Source organism: Oncorhynchus keta, chromosome 27 (assembly GCF_023373465.1).
Source record: "Oncorhynchus keta strain PuntledgeMale-10-30-2019 chromosome 27, Oket_V2, whole genome shotgun sequence".
NCBI lineage: Eukaryota > Metazoa > Chordata > Actinopteri > Salmoniformes > Salmonidae > Oncorhynchus > Oncorhynchus keta.
Genome location: NC_068447.1, coordinates 6803930 through 6824347, shown reverse-complemented (window position 1 = coordinate 6824347; position 20418 = coordinate 6803930). Strand labels below are relative to the sequence as shown.

The 20418-nt window shown below is 43.5% G+C and overlaps 3 protein-coding genes and 1 long non-coding RNA gene across 12 annotated transcripts; 3 read left to right on the top strand and 1 right to left on the bottom strand.

Moving 5' to 3' along the window:
• Positions 1 to 329: 329 nt before the first annotated feature.
• On the top strand, positions 330 to 9131 carry LOC127912393 (emerin-like). Of its 2 annotated transcripts, XM_052481425.1 has the most exons (7): positions 333 to 530; positions 1010 to 1114; positions 1443 to 1477; positions 2003 to 2085; positions 2203 to 2256; positions 3479 to 3535; positions 6862 to 9131. In XM_052481425.1, the coding sequence occupies exons 1-7, from the start codon at positions 449 to 451 to the stop codon at positions 7082 to 7084; spliced, it is 639 nt and encodes a 212-aa protein (XP_052337385.1). In that variant the 5' UTR covers positions 333 to 448; the 3' UTR covers positions 7085 to 9131. The 2 variants fall into 2 exon arrangements, with proteins under 2 accessions (XP_052337386.1, XP_052337385.1); XM_052481426.1 differs by lacking the exon at positions 2203 to 2256 and having other exon boundaries at positions 330 to 530.
• Positions 7148 to 8129, top strand: LOC127912609 (myosin light chain kinase, smooth muscle-like). Its single transcript, XM_052482627.1, has 2 exons — positions 7148 to 7211; positions 7399 to 8129. The coding sequence occupies exons 1-2, from the start codon at positions 7148 to 7150 to the stop codon at positions 8127 to 8129; spliced, it is 795 nt and encodes a 264-aa protein (XP_052338587.1).
• A 2475-nt stretch (positions 9132 to 11606) lies between the features above and the next one.
• si:ch211-150o23.3 (uncharacterized) lies at positions 11607 to 17559 on the bottom strand. 2 transcript variants are annotated; one of them, XM_035761989.2, is made up of 7 exons: positions 16907 to 17559; positions 16290 to 16676; positions 15733 to 16041; positions 15289 to 15405; positions 14887 to 15084; positions 12568 to 12720; positions 11607 to 12186 (listed from the first exon to the last, which is right to left on the bottom strand). In XM_035761989.2, the coding sequence occupies exons 1-7, from the start codon at positions 16938 to 16940 to the stop codon at positions 12146 to 12148; spliced, it is 1239 nt and encodes a 412-aa protein (XP_035617882.1). In that variant the 5' UTR covers positions 16941 to 17559; the 3' UTR covers positions 11607 to 12145. The 2 variants fall into 2 exon arrangements, with proteins under 2 accessions (XP_035617882.1, XP_035617883.1); XM_035761990.2 differs by having other exon boundaries at positions 16916 to 17559.
• Positions 12997 to 14470, top strand: LOC127912392 (uncharacterized). Of its 7 annotated transcripts, none has more exons than XR_008082226.1 (4): positions 12997 to 13086; positions 13136 to 13184; positions 13283 to 13821; positions 13871 to 14470. It is a non-coding gene; the product is annotated as an uncharacterized LOC127912392 (long non-coding RNA). The 7 variants fall into 7 exon arrangements; XR_008082228.1 differs by lacking the exon at positions 13136 to 13184 and having other exon boundaries at positions 13283 to 13331; positions 13381 to 13821; positions 13871 to 14469; XR_008082229.1 differs by having other exon boundaries at positions 13381 to 13821; positions 13871 to 14469.
• Positions 17560 to 20418: the final 2859 nt, after the last annotated feature.

Below are 20418 nucleotides of genomic sequence, written 5' to 3'. Positions count from 1 at the left end.
ATATTTATCATGGCATCATCTATATCATGTCTTTATCTGTTTTGAGGATAATAAAGGGGTATATTTATCATGGCATCATCTCTATCATGTCTTTATCTGTTTTGAGGATAATAAAGGGGTATATTTAAAGTCCCATTCGACTTTAAGCGTCAGTCGTTTTTGTTGTTGTCATCACGGATACAGAAAAAGCCTTGTATTTTGCACAGAAGTGTACATCTTATTGTATAAATTATCTGGTAACGATGTGACTGTTGCCAACGCGCAGGAAATTCAGAGGAGGGCGCTGTCACAGTTTAAATGCGATGTTCAAAGAGGACCCGGAAGTAACACAGGAATGTTGTGTGGAAGTGGGTGGGGACAGAAGCTTGATTTTTGGAAATGAAACTGTAAGTCAACACGAGAAATTGTCTGTTTCAGTCAGAGTAGCTACAAATATATCGCCGACAGTATGGCCGCACTGCGCAATAAATCTGACCAAGAAATCAAGGACCTGCTGGATGAGTATGGAATTAAGCATGGTCCTGTCGTTGGTAAGTCAAGCTTTGAGTTGTTTCAATTAGCTCCACGATTTTACTATGGAGTTGAGCGTTGACTAGTGTGGGCGGACTGCAGCTCCGACTTCACAGAAAATGAAAGAATAACACGCTTTTACACAGTTGAAATCCCTAGTTTGTTGTTGTTGTATAAAAACTTAATTTTATGTGACATCAGAGCTCCAGTCCTCCCACACTAGTTTTATTATACATGTGTTTTTATTGCCGCGAAAGCCATCGTTAATCATGGCGTGTAGTTGGCGAGGCCAGCCTATGTTTTAAAGTTACAATACATGGGCTGGGTATGCTTAGTTTAGCTTAGTTTAGCTTCCTAGTCTGAGTAGGCCTGCTTAATAGACTAACTTAGATGTCTATGACCAGACAGTCTCAAATGTACTGATGATATTCTAATAGTCGTGTAACTATGGTTTTAAATTGCATTTACTGAGCCCACACCTAACATTTCTGCGTTGTAGACACTACAAGACCACTGTATGAGAAGAAGCTGACAGAAGCCATGGTCAAAGCCAAGGTCACTGTGACAAAACCATCCCCAGACAGAACCTTCTACAGAGAGGACCGTAAGTTAGACATGCATGATAACACAAGGCTACTTTATGCATATCAACCATTAGACTGAACTGAGCTCCCGACAGGCGCAGCGGTCTAAGGAACTGACCCTGGTTCGATCCCGGGCTGTATCACAACCCGGCCGTGATAACGAGTCCCAGAAGGCGGCACACAATTGGCTCAGCGTCGCCCTGGATAGGGTTTGGCCGGTTTTAGGCCGCCATTGTAAATAAGAATTTGTTCCTAACTGACTTGTCTAGTTAAATAAAGATTGAATAAAAATGTAAATAAGAAAGTGGAACTCGGTAATGTTGGTTTACTTTTGTTTCTTAATTTCAGAGGAAGAAGTCACCTATGTCACCTACCAGACACCAGTAAGTATTGATTATTTTGTTTGCAGTTGCTTCTAGAACATGTCCTTTTGTTGACAGAATGTCTAATTAAGCAATGAGACACGAGTGCTTCTAGAACATGTCCTTTTGTTGACAGAATGTCTAATTAAGCAATGAGACACGAGTGCTTCTAGAACATGTCCTTTTGTTGACAGAATGTCTAAGCAATGAGACACGAGTGCTTCTAGAACATGTCCTTTTGTTGACAGAATGTCTAAGCAATGAGACACGAGTGCTTCTAGAACATATTCTTTTGTTGACAGGGGGTGTGGTATATGGCCTATATACCACGGATAAGGGTTGTTCTTAGGCACCTGGACACAGCCCTTAGCCGTGGTATATTTGCCATATACCACAAACCTCTGAATGGCCTTATTGCTATTATAAACTGGTTAACAACACAATTAGGACAGTAAAAAAATGCATTATTTTTCAGCCAATCAGCATTCGGGGCTTGAACCACCCAGTTTATAACCATCAATATTCTTCTGTTTCTCATATTTGCAGGTTAGAAGTGAGGGTCTTTCTGGAGATGGGAAACCCTACATGAGGTCAAGACCAGAGTACAGCGAGAGGGACCGGGTGGATGAGTATGTTTACAGATGGCTTTGCATTAGCAAATGTCATGTTATTCAGTGTTTTTGTGGTCAGTTGATTTAAAGTGGACCAATACAACTAATTAAAGCTTTTCTCTCTCTTCTTTGCAGTAAACCCTATTCAAGATCAAGACCAGAGTACAGTGAGAGGGACCGGGTGGATGAGTATGTTTACAGATGGCTTTGCATTAGTAAATGTCATGTTATTCAGTGTTTGTGAGAGGGGCCGGGTGAGAGGGACCGGGTGGATGAGTATGTGGACCAATAAAATGTATCAAAGCTTCTATCTTTCTCTCTTTCTCTTTCTCTCTCTGTCTTTCTCTCTCTTTCTCTTTCTCTCTCTCTCTTTCTCTCTCTGTCTTTCTCTTTCTCTCTCTGTCTTTCTGTCTTTCTCTCTCTGTCTTTCTGTCTTTCTCTCTCTGTCTTTCTGTCTTTCTCTCTCTGTCTTTCTGTCTTTCTCTCTCTGTCTTTCTGTCTTTCTCTCTCTGTCTTTCTGTCTTTCTCTCTCTGTCTTTCTGTCTTTCTCTCTCTGTCTTTCTGTCTTTCTCTCTCTGTCTTTCTGTCTTTCTCTCTCTCTGTCTTTCTCTCTCTCTCTCTCTCTTTCTCTCTCTCTTTCTCTCTTTCTCTCTCTCTCTTTCTCTCTCTCTTTCTCTCTCTGTCTTTCTCTGTCTTTCTCTCTTTCTCTGTCTTTCTGTCTTTCTCTCTTTCTCTGTCTTTCTCTCTTTCTGTCTTTCTGTCTTTCTGTCTTTCTCTCTCTTTCTCTCTCTGTCTTTCTGTCTTTCTCTCTCTTTCTCTCTCTGTCTTTCTGTCTTTCTCTCTTTCTCTTTCTCTCTCTGTCTTTCTCTCTTTCTCTTTCTCTCTCTGTCTTTCTCTCTCTGTCTTTCTCTGTCTTTTTCTCTGTCTTTCTCTGTCTCTCTCTGTCTCTGTCTCTCTCTCTCTGTCTTTTTCTCTGTCTTTCTCTGTCTCTCTCTGTCTCTGTCTTTTTCTCTGTCTTTCTCTGTCTCTGTCTGTCTCTGTCTGTCTCTGTCTGTCTCTGTCTGTCTCTGTCTGTCTCTGTCTGTCTCTGTCTTTCTCTCTCTCTCTCTGTCTTTTTTTCTCTCTCTCTCTGTCTTTTTTTCTCTCTCTCTCTGTCTTTTTTTCTCTCTCTCTCTCTCTCTCTGTCTTTTTTTCTCTCTCTCTCTCTGTCTTTTTTCTCTCTCTCTCTCTCTCTCTCTGTCTTTTTTTCTCTCTCTCTCTCTGTCTTTTTCCTCTCTCTCTCTCTCTGTCTTTTTTTCTCTCTCTCTCTCTCTCTGTCTTTTTTTCTCTCTCTGTCTTTCTCTGTCTTTTTCTCTCTCTGTCTTTCTCTCCGTCTTTTTCTCTCTCTGTCTTTCTCTCTCTCTCTCTCCAGTAAACTCTATTCGAGATCAAGACCAGAGTACAGCAGTGGAAGACCGTACATTGATGAGTAAGTCTAGTTTAGACAGATTTCACATTGTTCATGTGTAATAAATGTTTTAAAAGCCTGGTCCCAGATCTGTTGCGGTGTTGCCAAGTCCTATGGTCATTATTGTGCCGAAAACAACCAATAGGAGCTGGCAATGCAACATAAACCGATCTGAAACCAGGCTAATTGTTCAGAGATGTGATTTCTGCTTCTCTGACATGTAATCCTTCATTCATATACACTCGGTAGTCCACTGTACCACTTGATAGTACCTTTGGTACACAGCATTCATGACGTATTCAGACCCCTTCCTTTTCCCACGTTACAGCCTTATACTAAAATGGATTAAATAAACTATTTCTCTTCACATCTACACACGATACCCCATAATGACAAAGTAAACAGGTTTTTCAGAATCTTTTGCAAATTCATAAAAAGAAAAAAGAAACTTATTTACATAAGTATTCAGACCCTGTGCTATATGACTGGAAATTGAGCTCAGGTGCATCTTGTTTCCATTGAGAATTCTTGAGATGTTTCTACAACTTGATTAGAGTCCACCTGTGGTAAATTCAATTGATTGGACATGATTTGGAAAGGCACCCACCTGTCTATATAAGGTTCCACAGTTGACAGTGCATGTCGGAGTAAAAACCAAGACATGAGGTCAAAGGAATTGTCCGTAGAGCTCTGAGACAGGATGGTATCGAGGCACAGATCTGGGGAAGGGTAACAAAACATTTCCGCAGCATTTAAAAAAAAAAACTTTATTTAACCAAGCAAGTCAGTTAAGAACAAATTCTTATTTTCAATGACTGCCTAGGAACAGTGGGTTAACTGCCTTGTTCAGGGGCAGAATGACAGTTTTGTACCTTGTCAGCTCGGGGTTTGAACCTGCAACCCTCCAGTCAACAGTCCAACCACTAGGCTACCCTGCCATTGAAGGTCCCCAAGAACACAGGGGACTCCATCATTCTTAAATGGAAGAAGTTTGGAACCACCACTCCTCAGTAGAAGGCAAATGTGAGCCCGCTTGGAGTTTGCCAAAAGGCACCGAAAGAGAAACAAGATTCTCTGGTCTGATGAACCCAAGATTGAACTCTTTGGCCTGAATGCCGTGCGTCACTCCTGGAGGCAACCTGAAAATGAGTGGCCCAGCCAGAGCCAAAACCTCTGGAGACCTGAAAATGAGTGGCCCAGCCAGAGCCAAAACCTCTGGAGACCTGAAAATGAGTGGCCCAGCCAGAGCCAAAACCTCTGGAGACCTGAAAATGAGTGGCCCAGCCAGAGCCAAAACCTCTGGAGACCTGAAAATGAGTGGCCCAGCCAGAGCCAAAACCTCTGGAGACCTGAAAATGAGTGGCCCAGCCAGAGCCAAAACCTCTGGAGACCTGAAAATGAGTGGCCCAGCCAGAGCCAAAACCTCTGGAGACCTGAAAATGAGTGGCCCAGCCAGAGCCAAAACCTCTGGAGACCTGAAAATGAGTGGCCCAGCCAGAGCCAAAACCTCTGGAGACCTGAAAATGAGTGGCCCAGCCAGAGCCAAAACCTCTGGAGACCTGAAAATGAGTGGCCCAGCCAGAGCCAAAACCTCTGGAGACCTGAAAATGAGTGGCCCAGCCAGAGCCAAAACCTCTGGAGACCTGAAAATGAGTGGCCCAGCCAGAGCCAAAACCTCTGGAGACATTTACATAGCTGTGCAGTGACGCTTCCTATCCAACCTGACAGAGCTTGAGAGGATCTGCAGAGAAGAATGTGAGAAACTCCCCAAATACAGGTGTGCCAAGCTTGTAGCGACATACCCAAGAAGACTCAAGGCTGTAGTCTCTTCCAAAGGTGCTTCAACAAAGTAAAGAGTAAAGGGTCTGAATACTTATGGAAATGTGATATTTCCTTTTTTTCTTTTTAATATATTAAATGAAATGAAAATGAAATTTTGCAAATATTTCTAAACCTGTTTTTGCTTTGTCATTATGGAGTATTGTGATGTCATTATGGAGTATTGTGTGTAGATTAAAATAGATTCCATGGAGTCGTCGTCTCTGGCCTACACACAATACGACGACTCCATGGAATCTATTTTAAAATGAAGGCTGTAAAAAGAGTCAAGGGGTGGGGATACTTTCGGAAGGCATTTGGAAAGTAATTCAGACCCTTTGACCTTTTCCACATTTTGTTACGTTACAGCCTTATTCTAAAATGTATGCAATTGTTTTTCCCTCAATCTACACACAATACTCCATAATGACGTCACAATACTCCATAATGACGTCACAATACTCCATAATGTAAAAATGGAATTATGTTTGTAGAAATGTTTACGAATGAATACAAAATAAAGCTGAAATGTCTTGAGTCAATTTAGTACTCAACCCTGTTGTTATGTCAAGCCTAAATCCGTCCAGGAATGATAATGGGGCTTAACAAGCCACATGCGTTGCATGGACTCTGGGTAATAATAGTGTTGATAATGGTGCTTAACAAGCCACATGCGTTGCATGGACTCTGGGTAATAATAGTGTTGATAATGGTGCTTAACAAGCCACATGCGTTGCATGGACTCTGGGTAATAATAGTGTTGATAATGGTGCTTAACAAGCCACATGCGTTGCATGGACTCTGGGTAATAATAGTGTTGATAATGGTGCTTAACAAGCCACATGCGTTGCATGGACTCTGGGTAATAATAGTGTTGATAATGGTGCTTAACAAGCCACATGCTGTATGCGTTGCATGGACTCTGGGTAATGGGTGGGTAATAATAGTGTTGATAATGGTGCTTAACAAGCCACATGCGTTGCATGGACTCTGGGTAATAATAGTGTTGATAATGGGGCTTAACAAGCCACATGCGTTGCATGGACTCTGGGTAATAATAGTGTTGATAATGGGGCTTAACAAGCCACATGCGTTGCATGGACTCTGGGTAATAATAGTGTTGATAATGGGGCTTAACAAGCCACATGCGTTGCATGGACTCTGGGTAATAATAGTGTTGATAATGGGGCTTAACAAGCCACATGCGTTGCATGGACTCTGGGTAATAATAGTGTTGATAATGGGGCTTAACAAGCCACATGCGTTGCATGGACTCTGGGTAATAATAGTGTTGATAATGGGGCTTAACAAGCCACATGCGTTGCATGGACTCTGGGTAATAATAGTGTTGATAATGGGGCTTAACAAGCCACATGCGTTGCATGGACTCTGGGTAATAATAGTAGTCATGTTACTTACAGAAGGCTTTGTATACAAACAGACCTATTCCCTCTAACTAAAGAGCCTGCTTTTACTATGCTGGTCTGATCACATGGATGAATGTAGTCATGTTTGAGACCTGTTTTCAGGCCCCATGTCTACAACACACCGTCGTCTTCATCCTACTCCAAACCAACGCCTGTGGTGAAGTCTGGAAGTGGCGTTGTGAAGAAGGAAAACACAACGACTTCTGGGAGACTGATCCCTCTCTGGGTCCAGTTTCTGGTCTTCCTGGTCCTAGCCGGGTTCCTCTACTTCATATTCACTAACATGGAGTCTGCAGAGAGTAGCCCCTTTAACAGAATCCAATGATCAAAACATTTACAAATAAATGTCAATCTGGGATATGTTCTTTAGGCACGAAACGGTCCAAAAATGGGGAAGTACTATTTGTTCTTGAGCTATAAGAGTCACTCGTTTTCTGATGGACAATGTTTTTGTAAAAATGTTTCATTACGTGTGTCCTAATGAATATGACCCAGTTATATATATATAATGACACTTCCTATGCCTGTTTTTTTATATCTTTTAACTCTTTTTGCATGTTCTTTAAGGTGACTGGGTTCTGGGAACTTTTACTATTGGTGAAAGGAAAGCTGTAACATTTCCTCCTGTGTAATGACTAGATGGTGATGGTGACTACTTTGGGGTGCTTCTACTGTGGGGTAACAGTACTGTCTTCATCTTCACAAATGCAGAGAGCCCGCTGCCCACAGTAAATGTAGAGAGCCCGCGGCCCACAGTAAATGCAGAGAGCCCGCGGCCCACAGTGAATGCAGAGAGCCCGCTGCCCACAGTAAATGCAGAGAGCCCGCTGCCCACAGTAAATGCAGAGAGCCCGCTGCCCACAGTAAATGCAGAGAGCCCGCGGCCCACAGTAAATGCAGAGAGCCCGCGGCCCACAGTAAATGCAGAGAGCCCGCGGCCCACAGTAAATGCAGAGAGCCCGCTGCCCACAGTAAATGCAGAGAGCCCGCTGCCCACAGTAAATGCAGAGAGCCCGCGGCCCACAGTAAATGCAGAGAGCCCGCGGCCCACAGTAAATGCAGAGAGCCCGCGGCCCACAGTAAATGCAGAGAGCCCGCGGCCCACAGTAAATGCAGAGAGCCCGCGGCCCACAGTAAATGCAGAGAGCCCGCGGCCCACAGTAAATGCAGAGAGCCCGCGGCCCACAGTAAATGCAGAGAGCCCGCGGCCCACAGTAAATGCAGAGAGCCCGCGGCCCACAGTAAATGCAGAGAGCCCGCTGCCCACAGTAAATGCAGAGAGCCCGCTGCCCACAGTAAATGCAGAGAGCCCGCTGCCCACAGTAAATGCAGAGAGCCCGCGGCCCACAGTAAATGTAGAGAGCATGTAGAAAAACACATCTAAGTTTAACTGGAAAATCTCTAGTTATTTCTGGAAGTTAGCTGGCTAACTCATGGATCCTGCATTGTAGTACCGGTATACCCCTCAGGAGAACCCCGGCCCACCTGGCGCTAAAGTTCTAAATGACGTTACAAAACTCTAAATGACGTTACAAAACTCTAAATGACGATACAACTCTAAATGACGATACAACTCTAAATGACGTTACAAAACTCTAAATGACGATACAACTCTAAATGACGTTACAAAACTCTAAATGACGTTACAAAACTCTAAATGACGTTACAAAACTCTAAATGACGTTACAAAACTCTAAATGACGATACACAATTGTAAATGACGTTTTAAAGTTCTAAATGACTTTACAAAATTCTAAATGACGTATTAAAGTTCTAAATGACTTTACAAAATTCTAAATGACGTATTAAAGTTCTAAATGACGTATTAAAGTTCTAAATGACGTATTAAAGTTCTAAATGACGTATTAAAGTTCTAAATGACGTTTTTTAAAGTTGTAAACAGATCCATAGCCCCCCATTTAATTGTGGGGGACAATACCGTTCTAAATGACGTACGGTAGCATTTTGAACTGTTAATGATTTCTATCCATACATTTCTAGAACTGTAATTGCTGTGGTCGGTGTATGGTCATTTTTAAATGTAATGTGAGTTGTGGTTTTGTTAGATGAACTCATGCCACCGGTACTTTTTAGTTTTCTACACCTGCAGTATCATTTTGTAACAAAGTAACTTTTTAAAGTTTTCAGACACTTGTCTGTTTTATCAGAGGAGATCACTTTGGTCACACAAGAATGTTTATAAGCACAGGCTGTGTCCTATATAGCCAATGGGATGCCATTTAGGACAGACCCAGTTTACAAATGAAAATACCTTCAGCAGGACAGCAACTGTTCAGATGTACTATTTTCTATCCAGCCATTGAGTCATTCATAGGATTCTCCAACTTTAAAAATAAATGTTTTTGTATCAATTTGTCTGCTATTTCTTTATTTCATTAGAGGTTAGTAGTATTAACTAGTAGTAGATATAACCTGTGATAACAGAATGGAAAATTAGAGGTTAGTAGTATTAACTAGTAGAAGATATAACCTGTGATAACAGAATGGAAAATTAGAGGTTAGTAGTATTAACTAGTAGAAGATATAACCTGTGATAACAGAATGGAAAATTAGAGGTTAGTAGTATTAACTAGTAGAAGATATAACCTGTGATAACAGAATGGAAAATTAGAGGTTAGTAGTATTAACTAGTAGTAGATATAACCTGTGATAACAGAATGGAAAATTAGAGGTTAGTAGTATTAACTAGTAGAAGATATAACCTGTGATAACAGAATGGAAGAAATCCTTTTTTCTTTGCCATTTGTTCCCAGCTCCACAGTGATATCCACTTAGTGATATCGGTGAATGTGGTAATTCATAAACGGGTGAAATATAAAACCCCAATAGATTCTAGATACTACAGAGGGCATACGGGTCTCTCTCCGAGATGGACGTCCCCACGGGTCTCAGAGATGGACGTCCCCACGGGTCTCTCTCCGAGATGGACGTCCCAACGGGTCTCTCTCTGAGATGGACGTCCCAACGGGTCTCTGAGATGGACGTCCCCACGGGTCTCAGAGATGGACGTCCCCACGGGTCTCAGAGATGGACGTCCCAACGGGTCTCTCTCTGAGATGGACGTCCCAACGGGTCTCTCTCTGAGATGGACGTCCCCACGGGTCTCTCTCTGAGATGGACGTCCCCACGGGTCTCAGAGATGGACGTCCCAACGGGTCTCTCTCTGAGATGGACGTCCCAACGGGTCTCTCTCTGAGATGGACGTCCCAACGGGTCTCTGAGATGGACGTCCCAACGGGTCTCTGAGATGGACGTCCCCACGGGTCTCAGAGATGGACGTCCCAACGGGTCTCTCTCTGAGATGGACGTCCCAACGGGTCTCTCTCTGAGATGGACGTCCCAACGGGTCTCTCTCTAGATGGACGTCCCAACGGGTCTCTCTCTGAGATGGACGTCCCAACGGGTCTCTCTCTGAGATGGACGTCGCAACGGGTCTCTCTCTGAGATGGACGTCCCAACGGGTCTCTGAGATGGACGTCCCCACGGGTCTCAGAGATGGACGTCCCAACGGGTCTCTCTCTGAGATGGACGTCCCAACGGGTCTCTCTCTGAGATGGACGTCCCAACGGGTCTCTCTCTGAGATGGACGTCCCAACGGGTCTCTCTGAGATGGACGTCCCAACGGGTCTCTCTGAGATGGACGTCCCAACGGGTCTCTGAGATGGACGTCCCCACGGGTCTCAGAGATGGACGTCCCAACGGGTCTCTCTCTGAGATGGACGTCCCAACGGGTCTCTCTCTAGATGGACGTCCCAACGGGTCTCTCTCTGAGATGGACGTCCCAACGGGTCTCTCTCTCTAGATGGACGTCCCAACGGGTCTCTCTGAGATGGACGTCCCAACGGGTCTCTCTCTGAGATGGACGTCCCAACGGGTCTCAAAGCCATCTTTCCAAATGGAGCGAAGCCTGGGCATCCGAGGCAACGTCACAACTATCAGTAAGATGATCCCAGATCTGTTCGTGCTACCTTGCCAACTCCTATAGCTGCAACATTAGACATTTCTCTTAACCATAGATCACAATCTGTAAAAGCAAGAATTCATTATCCTTGATGTTGTCCCCTGTTAATTTACTGTGCTGTATTTTAATAAAATTAGACAAATTGTGTAAACACATTAACAAGAAACCTAAATTATGTTTCACAGTCAAACTTAAAGTCTTAGTACCAGTATCAAACTTCTAGCCTGGTCCCAGATCGGTTTGTGCCGTCTTACCCACTTCTGTTGTTATTGTCTCACCAACAGTGGCAAGTCAGCACAAACAGACCTGAGACCAGGCTATCAAACTACTCCATTCAGGAGCAGAGCTGACAAACCTAAGTGAATCTTTCTTCAGTCCAACAAGTGTCCACTGTTCTCTTGTTGACCATCAGTCTTATTCAGCCATCATTTAAAGGCCCAACCATACATTTAAAATGTGATTTTCCTGTGTTTTATATATATAATATAATATAATAATATAATAATAATAATAATATATATATATAATATATAATATAATAATATAATAATAATAATAATATATATATATAATATAATAATAATAATAATAATATATATAATATATAATATAATATATATTTCCACATTGAGGTTGGAATAATACTGCGAAAATGATAATGCCCTTTTAGTGTAAGTGCTGTTTGAAAAGATGGCCTGAAATTTCAGCCTGTTTTTGGTGGGATGGAGATTTGACCTGCCTGGTGGCATCACTAGGCGGTATATTAGTTAACACTAATAACTAGTTCTCGTTTTTCTACACTCAGACCACTCCCAGACAGTCCTAGAAAAATTATTGCTTGAGAAATTCTTTGCAAAATAAGCTATTTTTTTTTGTTTATTTTTGATCATTTTTTATTTGAAAACAAATCACAGTAAAGTACTTAATTGTTACACAGAAATGATTTGAGAGATAAAAACCGCTACATTGGATATTTTAAATCATTGGAACACAGTGTTCTATTTCATGTCCATCATTGTCAGTTGTAGCTGACCTGAGAACTGGTCCAGAAAGGCCAATGTGTCCAGAAAGGGTCATTATAGTCAACGCCCTTTTCATAGTTGATTGTAGTGTTTATTATTACAGTGTACCTGGTATATAGATGATGACCTAACAATTACTCTACCTACAAGTGCTGCTGTCATGTTCTAATGCAGGATTCTACCAGGTACTACTACTAGTAGATGCTGAGAGATTGAGGCATTTCGTGTCGATGTCTCCTTCGTCGTGTTTTCGAATAACTTGCTCTTGTGTCTTCTCCACCTGTGCTTCAGAGCCATCCTTCAGGAAGGTTTGTCAGCTCGGGAATGTCTCTCCATGGTTCCATCTTTAATGGTTCTCTCAAAAACATAGCAACTGCCCAACTCACAATTTTATTGCCAAGGCAACGTAAGTGTTCTCCACACCTGTTGGTCAAATCAGACATGTAAATGGACGTGTCAGTGTGTTCATGGTTAAATACAGGAGGATTCTTCTAAATGACCTTGACAGTGGTAAGCGAAGACAACCAGGAATACAAACTGATATGCTTTGTTTCACCATTGTTTCACCATTGTTTCACCATTGTTTCTATGCATATCAGTTTAGATTCCAGCAGGGTTAGGGTCAATTCCATTTCAATTCAGGAAGAACAATAAAATTCCTATTCTCTTCAATACTTTTTCAATGAGGAAAATGTGGAATTGGTTTTACTTTCTGAATTGACTGGAAATGGAACCAGACCCCAAACTTGGATTCTAGGCTAAAGCTAGGAGTGGGAAGTGGAATTATACGTGACAAGGACTCACAGGTTCTGGTCTCTCTCTCTAGCTCCGAGGGTTTCTTCTCCCTCTTGCAGAGCACTCTGGCAACGATGATGATGATGATGAGGAGAGCCACGAGGAAGGTCAGAGCAGACGCCAGCCAGCTGATCACCATAGGGCTCAACACCGGGTCTGGGTCTGGTGAGGGTGGACGCAACACAGATGGACAGACAATATGAGAAGTGATACTTTATATCATCCAGGTCTGGTGAGGGTGGACGCAACACAGATGGACAGACAATATGAGAAGTGATACTTTATATCTTCCAGGTCTGGTGAGGGTGGACGCAACACAGATGGACAGACAGTCAGTATATGAAAGTATAAACAGTTTACATTAGAGTTTATCATTATAATTCATTACAACTAAACACCAACTCATCTACTTGTATAATCATCTGGGTTTCTGGAGCCCTAGTAGACTGGCCTCATGACACCCATCCACAAGGCCTGAGGTGGTGCTCTAGTAACCTGGCCTCATGACACCCATCCACAAGGCCTGAGGTGGTGCCCTAGTAGACTGGCCTCATGACACCCATCCACAAGGCCTGAGGTGGTGCTCTAGTAACCTGGCCTCATGACACCCATCCACAAGGCCTGAGGTGGTGCCCTAGTAGCCTGGCCTCATGACATCCATCCACAAGGCCTGAGGTGGTGCTCTAGTAACCTGGCCTCATGACATCCATCCACAAGGCCTGAGGTGGTGCTCTAGTAACCTGGCCTCATGACACCCATCCACAAGGCCTGAGGTGGTGCCCTAGTAGACTGGCCTCATGACACCCATCCACAAGGCCTGAGGTGGTGCTCTAGTAACCTGGCCTCATGACACCCATCCACAAGGCCTGAGGTGGTGCTCTAGTAACCTGGCCTCATGACACCCATCCACAAGGCCTGAGGTGGTGCTCTAGTAACCTGGCCTCATGACACCCATCCACAAGGCCTGAGGTGGTGCTCTAGTAACCTGGCCTCATGACACCCATCCACAAGGCCTGAGGTGGTGCTCTAGTAACCTGGCCTCATGACACCCATCCACAAGGCCTGAGGTGGTGCTCTAGTAACCTGGCCTCATGACACCCATCCACAAGGCCTGAGGTGGTGCTCTAGTAACCTGGCCTCATGACACCCATCCACAAGGCCTGAGGTGGTGCTCTAGTAACCTGGCCTCATGACACCCATCCACAAGGCCTGAGGTGGTGCCCTAGTAGCCTGGCCTCATGACACCCATCCACAAGGCCTGAGGTGGTGCCCTAGTAGCCTGGCCTCATGACATCCATCCACAAGGCCTGAGGTGGTGCCCTAGTAGCCTGGCCTCATGACACCCATCCACAAGGCCTGAGGTGGTGCCCTAGTAGCCTGGCCTCATGACACCCATCCACAAGGCCTGAGGTGGTGCCCTAGTAGCCTGGCCTCATGACACCAATCCACAAGGCCTGAGGTGGTGCCCTAGTAGACTGGCCTCAAATATGTTTGTGTTGTCTTGGCAACTCAACAACCATAGGAGTAGACCATACAGCACAAACACATCTGGGACCAGGCTACTGCCCTAGATGTTGACTAGCATGGCCTCACCTCCGATGGACCAGGCTACTGCCCTAGATGTTGACTAGCACGGCCTCACCTCCGATGGACCAGGCTACTGCCCTAGATGTTGACTAGCACGGCCTCACCTCCGATGGACCAGGCTACTGCCCTAGATGTTGACTAGCATGGCCTCACCTCCGATGGACCAGGCTACTGCCCTAGATGTTGACTAGCACGGCCTCACCTCCGATGGACCAGGCTACTGCCCTAGATGCTGACTAGCATGGCCTCACCTCCGATGGACCAGGCTACTGCCCTAGATGTTGACTAGCATGGCCTCACCTCCGATGGACCAGGCTACTGCCCTAGATGCTGACTAGCATAGCCTCACCTCCGATGGACCAGGCTACTGCCCTAGATGTTGACTAGCATGGCCTCACCTCCGATGGACCAGGCTACTGCCCTAGATGTTGACTAGCACAGCCTCACCTCCGATGGACCAGGCTACTGCCCTAGATGTTGACTAGCATGGCCTCACCTCCGATGGACCAGGCTACTGCCCTAGATGTTGACTAGCATGGCCTCACCTCCGATGGACCAGGCTACTGCCCTAGATGTTGACTAGCACGGCCTCACCTCCGATGGACCAGGCTACTGCCCTAGATGTTGACTAGCATGGCCTCACCTCCGATGGACCAGGCTACTGCCCTAGATGTTGACTAGCATGGCCTCACCTCCGATGGACCAGGCTACTGCCCTAGATGTTGACTAGTATGCCCTCACCTCTGATGGAGATAGGGAGCGGTTGGCTCTCCCGGGACATGAAGGTTCTTCCGCCCAGCTGGACCTTGTAGAGGCAGTAATAGTAGCCCTCGTTGGAGCGCTGTGCGTTTGAAAAGGTGAAGGTGACGAAGGGAGAGAGGGCGGGCAGCGACTGTCGTACCGTGCCGTTGGAACGGATCAGACGCAGCTGGAAAGATCCTTAGTAAGGAAACAAGATAATATGACTAAATAGCTACATTTACAAAAAACTATGTACTGCTTGTTCTAGTCTCTACGGACCGGTTTTCCCGTGCACAGCTTAGCCCAAGACTGAAAAAAGCTTGACCGACTGGAGAATCTCAATTGAAATTACTTCAGGACTAGGCAAATTGTAAAATGAATCGAATAAATGAATCAAGTTACCTCCAGGGTACTGCTGCTCGGTGGAGCAGGTGATGTTGAAGCTGTGGCCTTTGATGACAGAGCCTGTGGGAGCCTCGATGGACGTGTTGTGCCAGTGCCGAGGGGTGTGCAGCTCCACTGGCGAGATGCGAGAGAAACAAGGGGGTCGGGGATCAATTTGACCCCGTCATTGAGTTACAGAATAGATCCAAATTACAAAAACAAGTCACAGTCGAGTCATTTTTTGGGGGGATTCTGGGAAAGATGTCAGGACTTCAGACAATACCTTTTTGTCGTTTTGGTTAAGTGTTTAGTAAGGAGAACATGTTTTGAAAATGGAGTGAAATGGGGCAGTACTACTATCTATCCTGCACATATGAACACTGAACTTTAGCGCATTTCCGTAGCAAATCGCTTTGTTTTCTTCCATTATATATCCAACTGAACAGGCCCCAGATAACTCACCCACAGTGATGTTGATAGAGTTGCTGGGTGGAGAGCTAAGCAGGGAGGAGGGAGAGCTGCCCTTGATCCTGTACAGACAGCTGTAGCTGCCCTGGTGGGTAGCCTCCAGGTCTGACAGAGTCAGCTCCACCCTGGTCTGGGCAGAGTCCACCCTCTGAGTCACCAACGGGGTGGCTATGCCCCTCTTATACAGGTGGAAGTCATTCAGGTGGTGGCCCAGTAGCACAGTACAGCTGAAGCGAACCGCCTCCCCGGCAGAGAAGACAGTGTGTGGGGAGAGCAGGGACAGGGTGGGCATCAACAGTGTACCTGTCAGGGACAAAAGGTATGTTATATATCCATTAGGATAGTTCCTAGCCACATACATTGTCTCAACAACAAACAAAAAAACACAATTATCAATTGTTAATCATTGTTTGTTCATATGTATTCCAACATGGAAATGTTTTCTGTCCCATAACCAATCCTCACTATTATAGGTGTCCTTGTCTCCTGTAGCCTGGGGATCTGTTTAAACAGATCTGGTACCAGGCTTTCCTCCTGGGCCTCAGTCTCACCTGAACATTTCACCCCAGCGTCATTATTATGGGTGCAGGTGAGGTAACTGTGGAGGACCCTGGGACATCGCGTCAGGCTCGCCTCGTGGCCAGAGCACTGGACGTGCCTCAGCCAGATCTCTCTGGAGCCCCTGCCAAACGCAGCTCCACGGAGGGCGTTCTCGGCCAGCCCACAGCCCAGCTCCAGGCACACCACGTCAGCCTCCCTCAGGTCCCAGCCGTGGTCACACACCGTCCCCCACTGGTTTCTCTGGAGCACCTCCACACGCCCCGAACACTCACTGTCCCCGTTGACGAGCCGGATGAACGACACGCCATCTGCAGAGGGTATCATTTTGAGCAATTCACCTTCTGCATCGACTCCATCCCAAGTAGCAAGAGCACAGCCTGTATGGGAACAGCATAACGAAGAGAGGAAAACATTAGAACTATAACCGTGAAAATACTGCAGAAGAGTCATTGCTACAGTACAAAGCAATTACCTTTACAGTAATGGTTATGACACTTGCTCATTACATCAAAAGAGCACATTGAAATAATAAAGCTAGTTCCAGAATGAACAAATTACACCATGTAATCATCAGGCACAGAGCAAAAACATTTAAATAATCTCTGACCGAGCGTACAAAGGACAAGGAGAATCTTCAGCATCTTTGTCACCGTTCCATTCGAGAGATGATGATGATGACGACTCGATGCGATTTTCTGGGGAACAGACTACTCAAAATGCACCGGACAATGGAGTCCTTCAACTTGACACCACTATAGCTGGCTGGTTAACAAGTCAAAGTATCGCGGCGCAAATACTAGCCGAATGGTTTCGGTGTGCTCAGCTCGTACAACTGGCTATAGCATATCTACTGGCGTCAGCTAACTAGCTATATTCCTTCATACGTGTTTAGTCCGTCGCGGTCCTTCTTTTCACATTTAATCGCGAATATTTAACATTTTAAACGGAGAGCACTACCCCCTGTCGTTAAAATAAATGTCCATTTAATATCAAACTTTTTTTTTGAGAGAAGGCGAAGATGATGGTTAAAAACGAGCTAGCTAGCATGCTAGCTAACTAGCTAGCATATAGTTACTCTAGTTAGCTAATGGGGTGGATGGCGTAGCTATAGTTAACATTATAGATACAGTATTCTGTATCATCCATATATAATCACTTCAAGGCGTAAATCCTTTCAAACATTATTTTTTTTTGTTTACGAAAACTAGCTAGACACATGTCCGTGACGCGTTGTATTTACGTCATCACGTACGGAAGCGATTCCCAAACCTTCCATCACACACAGAGAGGAGGAACCTGGAGAAGAGTCCCCTGAGCATGCTGGCCCTGGGGACTCTGTTCACAAACACACCTCCGGAGCCCTAGGACAGCAACACAAACAAAACAAATAATTACTTGACACATATTAAACAATTTAACAAAAACAAAAAAAAACGAGCAAACTGGAATGCTTTTTGGCCCTAAAATAGAGAGAAAGTACACAAGTGGCAAAATACCTGGCCACTGTGACTGACCGAAAATTAAGGAAAACTTGTGACTTTCCACAAAGTGACCCAGTGAGCCAGTCAGCGAGCATAGTCTTGCTATTGAGAGAGGCCTCTGTAGGCAGACCTGGCTCTCAAGATAAGACAGGCCATGTGCACACTGCCCACAAAATGAGGTGGAAACTGATCTGCACTTCCTAACGTGCCAAATATACGACTGTATTAAAGACACATATTTCCCTCAGATTACACAGACACACAAAGAATTTGAAAACAAATGTAATTTTGATAAACTCCCATATATATTAGGTCAAATACCACAGTGTGTCATCACAGCAGCAAGATTTTGTGACCTGTTGCCACAAGAAAAGGGCAACCAGTGAAGAACAAACACCACTGTAAATACAACCCATATTTATGTTAATACACATCCCCTTTAGTGCTTCTATTATTATCACATTGTTTAAATACTACATAGCCATGATATGACATTTGAATTACTCTATTCCTTTTAAACTTTTGTGAGTGTAATGTTTACTGTTTATTTCAGATTGTTTATTTCACTTTTCTTTATTAATCTATTTATTTTTGCTTTGGCAAATGTAAACATATGTTTTCCATGCCAATAAAAGCCCCTTTTGAATTGAACTGAATGTTTTCCTCTGGCTTGTGACGATGGGTCTATTCATTACACCGATTATGTAGCGAAACGTTTAGTCTGTTGCCAAATGGAAATGTTTCGCAATGAAAAAAACAAGATTTTCTATTGGACAAATCCATGTAGGTCCCTCCCCGTTTAGTTCTGTTTGCTCTGTTTACTACTCTTTACTTACGTTCTGATATTACGGGTAAACAACAATCCATCCTTATTGGATGAGTGCCAGTCTGTTTCTAATGTGGGACCAGGCTATTCATTTTATGCCCAGTGTACACTAAAGCATCTGCTAGTTTAATTCAATTGTGTTGTCATCAACCTGTTGATATATATATATATATATACATATATATTTCAGGCTGTATGAAAATGACATGTGCCAGGAGTATCAATGCCTGTGTGGACACACATGGACAGGCCCCCACAGAACAGCTCAAAGGTGAGGAGGACAAAATGGCAGATGTCTTGGTTATAATACATTTATACGTCATGGATTAGATCATCTTGGGGTTGTATATATATCCTAAAGTATATACGTCATGGATTAGATCATCTTGGGGTTGTATATATATCCTAAAGTATATACGTCATGGATTAGATCATCTTGGGGTTGTATATATATCCTAAAGTATATACGTCATGGATATACATTAGATCATCTTGAGGTTGTATATATATCCGAAAGTATATACGTCATGGATTAGATCATCTTGAGGTTGTATATATATCCTAAAGTATATACGTCATGGATTAGATCATCTTGGGGTTGTATATATATCCTAAAGTATATACGTCATGGATTAGATCATCTTGAGGTTGTATATATATCCTAAAGTATATACGTCATGGATTAGATCATCTTGGGGTTGTATATATATCCTAAAGTATATACGTCATGGATTAGATCGTCTTGTGGTTGTATATATATCCTAAAGTATATACGTCATGGATTAGATCATCTTGGGGTTGTATATATATCCTAAAGTATATACGTCATGGATTAGATCATCTTGGGGTTGTATATATATCCTAAAGTATATACGTCATGGATTAGATCATCTTGGGGTTGTATATATATCCTAAAGTATATACGTCATGGATTAGATCATCTTGGGGTTGTATATATATCCTAAAGTATATACGTCATGGATTAGATCATCTTGGGGTTGTATATATATCCTAAAGTATATACGTCATGGATTAGATCATCTTGAGGTTGTATATATATCCTAAAGTATATACGTCATGGATTAGATCATCTTGGGGTTGTATATATATCCTAAAGTATATACGTCATGGATTAGATCATCTTGGGGTTGTATATATATCCTAAAGTATATACGTCATGGATTAGATCATCTTGGGGTTGTATATATATCCTAAAGTATATACGTCATGGATTAGATCATCTTGGGGTTGTATATATATCCTAAAGTATATACGTCATGGATTAGATCATCTTGAGGTTGTATATATATCCTAAAGTATATACGTCATGGATTAGATCATCTTGGGGTTGTATATATATCCTAAAGTATATACGTCATGGATTAGATCATCTTGGGGTTGTATATATATCCTAAAGTATATACGTCATGGATTAGATCATCTTGAGGTTGTATATATATCCTAAAGTATATACGTCATGGATTAGATCATCTTGTGGTTGTATATATATCCTAAAGTATATACGTCATGGATTAGATCATCTTGGGGTTGTATATATATCCTAAAGTATATACGTCATGGATTAGATCATCTTGGGGTTGTATATATATCCTAAAGTATATACGTCATGGATTAGATCATCTTGGGGTTGTATATATATCCTAAAGTATATACGTCATGGATTAGATCATCTTGAGGTTGTATATATATCCTAAAGTATATAGGTCATGGATTAGATCATCTTGAGGTTGTATAGATATCCTAAAGTATATACGTCATGGATTAGATCATCTTGAGGTTGTATATATATCC